General features: G+C 40.2%; 1 protein-coding gene across 1 annotated transcript in view; it reads left to right on the top strand.

The window, feature by feature from the left end:
- Positions 1-9,906, top strand: part of ADGRG6 (adhesion G protein-coupled receptor G6) — a 130,138-nt gene extending 120,232 nt beyond the window's left edge. Inside the window, exons 23-25 of the mRNA XM_037144953.2 lie at positions 2,187-2,288; positions 2,878-3,030; positions 7,045-9,906. Coding sequence (XP_037000848.2) covers positions 2,187-2,288; positions 2,878-3,030; positions 7,045-7,223 — 434 coding nt within the window. The 3' untranslated portion in view covers positions 7,224-9,906. The remainder of the gene's footprint in view (positions 1-2,186; positions 2,289-2,877; positions 3,031-7,044) is intronic.
- Positions 9,907-11,119: the final 1,213 nt, after the last annotated feature.

An 11,119-nucleotide genomic window follows, 5' to 3' on the forward strand; every position in this document is an offset into this window, starting at 1 on the left:
TCTGTCAAGATGAAGTAAAGGCTTTAACTCTAAATTCAATCTTTTGAGTCATTTTACTTCCAACTTTTATGGGCAGTGTTCCCTACTCACTGTGGTCAGTCAAATAAAGCTGTAAGACACAATGAAAAGTAAAGGCTGATTATTATGGTCCCCAGTCACAGCTAAGAAAGCTGTGACTGGGGACCATAGAGAACATATTTTTCCAGGTATCAGGAAGAGCCTTAGAGGTGCCCTGTGGTTTATAGGAAGAGCCACAAAGGGAAAACATTTGGCAGAAAGGGAGTGGAGCTGGGGGTGAGAAATCAATGTAGAACTCTTCTGATGTTCGTTCTGCTTTTGCACCCAAATCTGCAAGTAAATGGGGGGAAACCCTCAAAATTGAAGGAGTAACCCTCTGTCTTCTCACTTTGGCCTCCAAGTGCCTTGGCTCTCCTGCTGTGTTTTCTGCTTCTCCCTCCTGAAGAGTTAGAATTTCTGTCCACACCGTATACATGTGCTTTTCCCAGATGGATGCTCACCAGGTTTCCCACAGCAAAACTCCGCCAGCCATGTTTGTCTGGAAAGGATGTATTTATTACCTAACTTGAATTCAGGTGGAAAAAGCTAGTTATCCCACAGGGTAAAACTACCTGTTATGAGAATTCAGTTCTGATTTAAAAGAGAAATGTGTCTCATGACACAAAAATCTTCATACTACCTTGGAATTTAAAAATATATTCAATGCTAAGAATCCAAACTTTTCATGCCTTTAACTAATTGTGTCCTACTGTACCACAGTTTGGAGTGGGAGATGGGGAATGGAAATGACTTTTCTTCTGTTACCTAATTTTACAGGTGATGTATCAGATTCGGAATCTAATTTATACACCAGTGTCTCTTAAACTTGGTGGATGCCTGCATATTTACAGGCAAATTCCCTTGTTTAAAAATAGGAATATCACCCAATGCTATATAATTAATTATGATTTACAGCAGCACTGCACTGTCTAAAAAATGCTCTCACGAAGTCCATTTTATCTTCTTTTTTAACCTTCTCTGTGGCTGTGGTTAGCATGAGAGCCACAAAGCAATCCACTTTTTTAGCATCCCAGGAAGGCCAGAAAAGCAAATTTGAGAACTGGTTCTCTTCTGGGGTCCTCAAAACATCTCTGAAGTTCTCCTTCCAGCATGTATGACATTTATCAGTACTACTGAGTTGGTGTGTGTCCATAATAAAAATAAATCATTTGTGGTTCAAAAAAAAAACTTTAAGGGGAAGCAACCCCTAGCAAATTTCACCTTCTTCCCTCAACATGGAGAATCATTTGCTCAATGCCAGGCCCTAGATGGAAAATGCCCAGGTTAGTGTGTAGGAATGAAAGTCCTCAGTTGGAGTTTATTATCTCTATCAGCTCTAATCTGTTATTTTGTTCAATGGTTGTTTAAGAACACATGGTTACCTGTACTTTCAGCTGTGTGACAAAAATGTATCCAGGAACCAGTTCTGCAAATTCTGCCCCCAGGTAACAGAGCGACGCTGAGGCAGAGCAGCCTGAGGCCTCTCAGCACAGCCTCCTTCACCCTGCCCTCTGTTGACCTTACCTGGGGCTTCCATGCAGCTACGCTCTTTGCTCTGAAACTGCCGCCACCTCTTAAAAGGATCTGTTAACCAGTTTAAATTATGTATACACATTGTTGGTGATTCACACTTTCTGGTGGGGAAGAGCATATTTACTTACTCAAGGGATTTTCTGCATTAGCAAACCCCCAAGGGAATTGGTGGTTGTAGGTGTGGGGGAGGCTTTGGAAAGCAGCAAGATTCAGTTGGAGTATGAAGGTGAGGTCCCCCCTACTCCCTGGGAAGGTAGATCAGCCTACAGGTCCTGGTTCTGAGAGGTTCTGAGTGTGGAAGAGAATCGCCCCCCTACTCTGAGACTACTCTTAGCGTGCCCCAGCACAGGCCTGGTGTGCACAGCAGGCGAAGACAGAATCACATACAAGTGACAGTTCTGGTTTTATCTGAGCCTCTGTGTTCTCTGCTGAAGGGTCAAACACCTATCACATACTTCAAGATTCCTTACTATCTTTTCTTCTAAGTGATTGAGATGTATAAAAAATTTAAGCTGAAGTGAATCCGCATGTTTCATAAGATTTATCTTTAAAAACATATCCATTGGCTTAAATGCGTATATTTCTTTTTGTCCCAGGCTTGTTTATATTTATTTTCCACTGTGCGATGAAGGAGAACGTTCAGAAGCAGTGGAGGCGGCATCTCTGCTGTGGAAGGTTTCGGTTAGCAGACAACTCGGGTAAGGGGCGTGTTGGTGATTGGTTTCCACATCTAACAGCAGTAGTAGGGAACACTTGCCGTCTGCTTGTCCATTGCCAGAGAAAGTTATTAAGGTGGGCTATGGAGCCTGAGGGTGTTACGAATGCAAAAGGAGGTCAGGGGACTCTGGGCCCAAGCTGTCTATCTGGCAAAGGAGAACACAAAGTCCACACAGGTCGAGCTGCTCAAGGTTTTATGTCTAACTTAACATCCAGGGGTTCCAATAAGCCATTGGCACTTTCCCACATTTCTGAGGTCATCATTCGGCTAAGAGACTTTTCTCGACCATAAAAGAAATACCTGAAGAAAAGTATTACATTTTTAAAAATTATCATCAGTGGTTACTTCTCAGCATTAGGATGTTAAAGTGGGATTTTAAACAACACTTGACACAGAGTCAAAGTCAGAAATTTACCTGCTTCTTCAGTTTACTCTTGTTTACGTCAAACACTCTGCAAGTGTTACTTAAATAATGCAGTGATGATTCTTCACTTGTAGCCATTCTGGCCTTGTAGGCCAGAACATACTCGCCCTACAGCAGAGTCACCCAAAGATGTCATTTCTTTCAGACTGGAGTAAGACAGCTACCAACACCATCAAGAAAAGCTCTGATAATCTGGGAAAATCATTGTCCTCAAGCTCCATTGGTTCCAACTCAACCTACCTTACATCCAAATCGAAATCCAGTGGTCCCAGCTACTACAAAAGGAACAGTCACACCGGTAAGTCCTTCTGGCCATGGTAAGGACTTACCGTGGTAATTATTGCTAAGAATTAAATCATTAACCATTGATGGTATTATTGGCCACTCTGCTTAAATCACTGATTAAACAAAAAAGAAAATACGAAAGACTAGAGGACACCATATTTGGAGAGGGGTACAGGAAGGTGAGAAAAACCTCAATTTTGTTGATCTCCTGTATCTTCCTGGTACTTACAATGTCCACACGTTCTAACAGTCAGCATGTGATAAGCAGTCCTGAAGAGAACACAGAAATAAAGATGAGTTTGCAGTACTTAAGAGCCAGTGATGAGTGAGATAAGGCATAATCTTCTAATAATTTCAAAGGAAAATAGCAGAATGGCTACTTTTAAATACTAATGGAACCTCAGGCAAACAACTGTGAGCATATCACCCAGCACTTTCCTAATAAAAGATGCTTCTAAAAGGATACTGGGAATCACTTTTTAATTTTGAATTTGTTTAGCTGTCAAACATAAACAGGTGAATGGCACAGAAAAGATTCATCTTTGGCTTTTGGCGGACAGTGAGCGGGTTGCGTGATGTGTGGGTACTCGCAGGGCAAACGCTTCAATTTCCAGTGTCCTTATGTATGTTTACATCCTCACACCTGTCCCTGCTCACACACCTGGCTGCCCACCACGGGAGTGGCCACTGCCTGGGAATCAAGAAAGCACTGCAGAAAGATGTTCGAGTGTATAGAGAGTTTGTTGATTCCAAAGTTAATTAGAGAAAGATAATCTGAAAACTTGGAACGGTTTAGAGGATTCTTGGAATCAAAGATATTTTTGGTAATTTAATAAAAGCTACACACCCTCTTCCAGGATAAGGTACTGTCTTTGAGTTTTGTACAGTTTTGCCTAAAACTAAAAGCCTATGCACCCCTTCTGGAAATAATTGTGTAAGAAAATTAAAAACAGGTGTTATCTGTTAAATATATGTTAGAAATCATCTAACATAGATTATTCTACTTAATGGGTAATTTCCTGGCACAAAATATCTTTTATTTATAATGAATGAATTTTTCTCTTAATATTAAATTAATGATCAACTTTAAAATTAAATACTCATTTGGTGTCCCCTTCTAAAATATGAACTAAAGTATAGTTTATACCTTATGTCAGTTAAGAAAGAGTAGGCTTAGACCTATTGAATTGTTTTCCTCTTAACACAGCTAGCCTCAAGAAATGCCACTATAAAAATAGGAAGGAAGATAAAAAGGTAGACAATTTGGAACAGGGGCCATTTGGGAGCATTCATGAAATACTTGAAAGTCTTAAGGGTCTTAGGAAAAACAATGAAAGGAAATACAGAAATGGAGAAACCAAAGAAAAACTTTGTATATACTTTTAAAGAATTCATTAATGAAAGTTTGTCATAATCAAACTCTTGGCGTTAAATGGGTCCTTGTCAACTGGCAGGAGGTCGTAGTGGGCTGTGTGCCGTACTTCCATGATGTAACCAATTCTGGCCTCCCATCACCTGACCTGCCAGCGGCCTCCTGCTGCCCCGCCCATTCTCAGCGGGACTGCTGGGTGCGTGCACCCCATGGAGTCACTGCATATCGTCGTGGCTATTAGTCGGTTTATTTCTTGGAATTGATCTAGAAATTCATATGTTTATGGTGTAGATAATGTCTTCTAAGACCATTCCTTCAACAAAAGTGGATCATTCAGGTAAACCTTTATTTTTCTTTTTTGAGTGCATGAGTTTGTTGCAAGGTGATAAGAAAATATTTGCATGAATGAAACTAAGACTCTGCTGCACCAGCAAAATTGCTTGTTCTTTACGATACTTAGCAAGCACAATGACATTCTTGCCCTGAGCTGAGATTTCTGAAGTTTCCCACAGTTGTTTGCTGTGCTGGCTCTTGTCTGCATGGGGGTCTGCACGCCACGCCTTCTAGGAAATGTACCATGCTCTTAGGAAGTCTCCTGTCAAGTGGAGTAACCACGACCACAACAAAAGCAGTACTTGACAGGTTCGTGTCGGAAAGGCGGAAAGTTCTTTACTTTTTACTGCTCTTAGGAATTACTGGATATGTCATGGTACATTTGTAGAAGTCATTAGAGAGAAATTATTGATTTCAAGGCTGCTTTTTGAGGATTTTTATGTGCTTAAGATCTCAGCATAGATCAAATAATAGTTCATTTCCCTAGCCCCTGGTTTTCAAAATTGCAGCTATAATCAAAATCTATATTGCCCATACTGTGGTAATCTAACCAAAGGATTGGAAATAGCATATATATTGATATACAGCCCTTGCTCAGAGTTTTACTTTATTAGACTATGAAGACCCCTAAAATGGGTCACATATTGGGAATAGGACTGGTCAAAATCTCTAAAAGGTACCTGCCCTTGAAGTTATCAGTGAAGCAGAATGAATATGTCCTTGAAGTTTCTTTGAGGATGTGTAGTTTTCTAGAAATGCCAAGCAAAATTGTTTGTTATTGAGATATGTCAATAGAAAAATCCCCCACAGAAAACCAATGGCTAGTGACTACATGAACTAAGAGAAAGCAGACTCAATCAATTTGCCCAGAGCTCAAAGCGGGAGGGGCTTGATACAATGAATGAGCTGAGCCTTTTTCTCACCAGTCCTGAGACATAATCATTCTGGCTGCTTCAGTCTGCCTGTTCTTCCGTCAACCATCCACTCTCTCTTGCTTCCTTTAGTGCGGGATGGGCACACCATTTCCTATTCCAGCCTTTTTTTTTTAGTGTCTGTTCCAACACAAGGTAACAGTTGAACATGTTGGGTTCTTTCCAAAAACAGCAGATGTAATAATGATGGCTTTTACAATTAATGGAGAATTTTTAATGTTTTTGCTCATATTGGGTCTAACTTACTCAAAACAGAAAATGCTAGCTAGAAGCAAGCATTTCAATTTTAGAGCCATGGTTCCTAGAAGCAGATTTTTGTGGCAGAGTCTTTGCTTCCTCCCGCAGTGAGTTGAGAAGACAGAGCTGTAGGGAACGAGGACTTTGTAGAAGGCTCTATTTGCTCCTTCGTCAGTGTGAAATCTCCGTGCTTAATTTAACATGAAGACGGCCATATGTATTTGTAGATAATAGAGCTTAATCAAGTGTCAGAGCACTACCTGAGCCAATTTTAGAAGCTTTTGAGTCTAGGGAAATGGTACTTAAATATGTGATATTAGGAGATTTAGAACAAAAATGTATTTAGCAGTCCTTTATTATTATTGATTGCTCTGATAGTGTTGTCAGTAATAATATAATTCTGATACTGCAGCACAGTGAATAAGGACATATACTTAAATATTTCTGTTAGATACTTTTAATTTCTGTAATTTAAACATGGTTAATAAAAGATTCTTTTTCTATATGCCTGTCACTTTACAAGGTAAAACCCATTGGGAAATGTGTTCAAAATAGGCTTCTATGTTTGTTTTCATTCACTTTTTATTCTAAGGATTCTTTAAATTATATTGTATAAATTTATTATTATAAAAATATCAAATATATGTATAAAAAACAGAGATGACAGTATAATGAGTCCCCATGTACCTATCAACTCATAGTCACCTACTTGTTTTCCCTCCCTGTGTTATTTTGAAAACATATCTTAGACATCATATCATTTCCTCCATAAATATTCCAGCATCTTTCAATTCATTTGCTACATAATCTGTCACCACTTCTTTTGAGCCTTTGTCACAGCTTTTTCTTTGCAGCAATTTTCTGAATATTCTATTCATCAGCTCTTTGAAATACACCATGACAGGAGCATTTCTTAAAACAAACCCCAACAAATGACTAGAAGGCAAGTCGACAGTGATTTATCCATAGGAACGCACTGTGAAGACAAAGAACGTGACATTTTAGTGCCACCTGTACCTGGCCTAAGAAAGAACCAGAGCTTCATTTCCTGAGTGTCCTGCTTTGATGCACAAAATACAGTGTCCAGTGTGGTGGCCCTTAGGCACATCCCCAGCTCTTCTTGCAGCCTAATTTCTTGTGTTATTTCTTACAGACAGTGTTTTCGTGGACAAGTCCTCATCAAAACTGACCCATGCTGAAGGAGAGCAATCATCAATCATCCCTGTCCATCAGGTCATTGATAAGGTCAAGGGGTATTGCAATGCTCATTCAGATAACTTCTATAAAAATATTATCATGTCAGACACCTTCAGCCACAGCACGAAGTTTTAAAGTCCTCAACACAAGAAAGAGGAATCAGTCTGCAGAAACATGATCTGCAAGCAGTGAAAACTGTGACTAGCAGGTGGAAATATGCCATCACCTAGGCAACTGCATATATATGAGGAATGTACTTGGTTAAAAAGGCTTTTGTGAAATTCAGGATTTGTCTTTTCAGTGTATTTCTTCCGTGGAGAAGTTTCTATCATCACTGAAACTTCAGTACTGACAGCAACATGACTCAGCAGCCACAAGATATATGAATTTTTTAAATATATAATTAGATGAGACTAATCAGAGCTCAGGAGGAGACATTAAAATTAAAGGACAAGGACTAAGTTAAGGAAAAACCCTAAGTTAGAGCTCATTCATACCCCACCTAACAGGTTTGGATGTGGCCATTTGCTTCATCAAAATCTTTCTCAACAATCAAAAGCATATTGATATTTCTAAGTCTTTTGGTTACCCACAAATCCCATCTCAGTGCTGGTTTCTGGGGATGCAGTAGCATATTTCCTCTTTCTCAGTGAAATTTCAGCCATAAGATACAGAAGAATCTAACCTAAAGATTGGATAGAAATTCTTTCTCACACCAAATGTTTAACCTTCAGGAATACAACATACTTAAGAAAGAAAGAATTCCCTGAATTTTGGCCTAGTTAATATGAGGCCAGGTAAATTTATGCTATTTCACTTATTCTATTCATGATACAAAGCTTAAGTATCATCATTAATTACCATTAATCCAACACACGTGTATCAAGTTTAGTGCGGCCCTCCCAGCAGGTGTTAAAGAATGAATCTCTCACACCTCCCCTTTTGCTCTTCTACTGTATGCTGAGCTCATGGGCTCGTGAGAAGAATGAGACTTCCCACTGGGCACACTGTGTTTGGTAGCTTCTCCCTTTGAGGGAATATAGCCATTGAAACTCTACGGTTTTGCCCTTGCTCTGTAGACGTCAAGGCATTTTCAAGTGTACAAATGAAAAGCTTGTCACTTCCCCATTTAAGCGTTTTGTTCCAAGGAATATAAACAGACAAATGGGTGACTTATCATAATCGAAATAATTTATAAACACGTGGGTCTACAATTGCTAGTCTTAAACTATTTGTACATAAGTCCTCTGATTATAAGAGCCAGAGGAGGTCTGGCAAGATAGATGGTGTGTTATTTATGGATTAGATTTCTGCATACAAGCCATGCATAATATCAAGCAGCTTATCTAACTTTTGAATTATCCTGAGTAATGTGCTTGCTAGTGAATGTTTAGAACAAATTTTAATTGTTCTTAAATGATGAGTTTGTATCTAGTTTCTCACCAGTCGGTCTCAGTACATGCTGTACCCTTACATTTGCTCTGGATTATCTGGGAAGTACCAGATTTTGGGGGGCGGGCAGACTAAGTGTTGGGAGGATGAGCCATTCTGGAACTAATCCGTGTGAAAGCAGATGCTGGAACCGAGGGCCTGGGGGCCTTTCCCTCTGTGCAGAAAGCAGGTGGTTCTCGGTCTGAGACCCTGGAGAACATTCTGGCTGTGCAGCTGCCAAGGGGCCTCTCACCTTTTGTGCATATTCAACCATGAGTCTATCTGCCCATCTTGAATGGATGATACGATTGTGTGGTGGTGGATTTTATTACTGTTCCGTTTGGCAGCAGCATGGAACCCTGTCCTAGGTGGCAGGAGCACTGCCCAGCTGGGCTGTCCCTGGGCTGTCCCAGTGAAGGGGCATGTAGAGGAGGGAAGGGTAGAAAACCTTAAAACCACTCAGATTCACTACCATGGAGCCGGATTCTTTTCTGTAGCCACGTATTAACAGTCTGCTCACTCTGGCAGAGATTACATAGAGATGAAAATTAATCTTCAGTAGTCACTGAATCTTTGTAGACTTTCCCATAGCCTTAGAGTGTCGTGATAGCATTTCATTAGCTTCCTACTGTGAAATTTCCACCCAAAGTGCTTACCAATTACCAAGTTAACAGTGGTTAAGAGATGTCTACAAAATGACTTTGATTTCTGCTCACATTTATTCAGATCTGGGAAAACCTTTTTAAAAAAATATTTGACAGCAAGGTCAGCTCCACTTTAGAAATGTCCACTAACCAGGTCAGGAAAAAGTGAAGAAACAGCTGAACAGAAACATCTGCAAATGGATTTAAAGGCCGAGCCAAATTCTGCCCTCAGTTCTAAGCAGACAGTTCTCACCTTGATTTCACCCCCTCAGAACAAAACTTCAGGAATGCGGCTGTGGAGCCAAAACGTAGTTTGGCCTGACTTTGAGAATAACATCCATTCACTGTCTTTTTTTTTTTTAACTACACTGTGTTAGAGTCTTCCTGGAGGTACCCCACCCCCGTAGTCACCAGTACTTGTGCTGTAAAGCTTTTCTGTGTTCGCTGCCATTGCAGACCCCTCTGTACATATTTATTTATTTGTGTTTATAAATGTCAGCTTGTCGTCTGTCTTAGCTTTGTATCACCTGGCTTTGTTATTTTAATTAACTTTCTACTGCAGAGACTGTATATATATTTTTTTCTAAATACTCTGTGAAATAGGTTTCTGTAGCAGGATCTTTGCATATGATGAATAAAAGCGACTGTGAGTGTATTGGAATTAGTGAGAAGCTACCAATGGAAGATCTGCCATTGTAGTTCAACGGAGATGTTTTTCAAATAAATACTTATGTTGTTTGTGTTCCAAACTAGTCGATTCTTTTATGAGAGAGTGTTTTTATTTCTGACTCTTAAAAAGGAAAAGTTTATTTGACAGCTGGAAAATCGCCTGCCTCCAATTAAGCTAGCGACACGGGCTACTTTGCCAAAACACCGAAAATGAGTATGTTACAAAGATCCTGTTCACTAGAGATGGATGCATTTTGAAGGTCTTAGATTTTAAGGTGACTGAGGTGATGCCAAGCTCTGTGGCCCATTAAAAGGTATGTAGCTTTCTCTCAGGGGAAATCTTCAACATCCCAAAGAAGGGAACTTAATCAGTACTAGTACGTGGAAGTCAGGTCCTGAGATGTTTTCTCACACTGATAGTTGCTGCTTTCATTGTGGGAGGCTTAGAAAACGACAGCATTCAGAACAGAATCCCGCACTTCCTTTTGCTGTGATTATTTCAGGGAACCCTGTCCTGAGGACAGCTGAGGCCGCACTTGGCTCACGCCGCCTCCGTGCTGAACTGCAAGGTGCGCGTGCCGGTCGCCGCTGAAGGATGTTCCAATGTCCACAACACCTGGCCAAGCCATGCTAAAAAAACAGGCAGATGGTTGTTGCAGATGCATCCATGAGCCAGCTACTCCAGAAAGCCTGGAGTCGCTGGGAACCAGTCATTCCATTTGCAGGCTGACCCCTGTTTGTAGTATTTTGAAATGCGAAGGAACTGGGCTTAAAAATCCAGTGTTTTAGAAGCACTTCTGTGTTTTCAGTCAAATGACATTCTACTTTTCTCATATAAAAACATTAAATCTCTCTCCCCCTTTCTCTCTCCCTCCTCCCCTTCAACTTTACTTTCTTTCCTCACTTTTTCCCTCTCTCTCCCTTCCCTAACCCTCCCTCCCTCTTCATGTTAAAGAATACTTAAAGTAACAGTTTTCTTTTTCTGATTCCCTACAAAAAAATAAGAATGAATGTAAAATATTGAAGTGTTTGCATTTGTATTCTATAGTCTGTCAAAAAATGGGGAGAAATGACATGTTTCATTATCATAGCCAGCCTCAGCCTAAAGTAAGTATTTCGGATCTGATAGAAAAAAATGACATTTGTAAACATGTTTGGCTACTTCATACTTCTTTGCTTTCTCTTGCAATTTTCACCACAGTCTGGGGTGGGTGGGGGCAGTGTTGTTATACCAGTCTCTCATTTGGGAAAGGTGGTCATTAAAGGCAGAAAGTAACTTCCCAGTGA

This window comes from Artibeus jamaicensis, unplaced genomic scaffold (assembly GCF_021234435.1).
Source record: "Artibeus jamaicensis isolate MK-2021 breed Jamaican fruit bat unplaced genomic scaffold, CSHL_Jam_final contig_3176, whole genome shotgun sequence".
Lineage (NCBI taxonomy): Eukaryota > Metazoa > Chordata > Mammalia > Chiroptera > Phyllostomidae > Artibeus > Artibeus jamaicensis.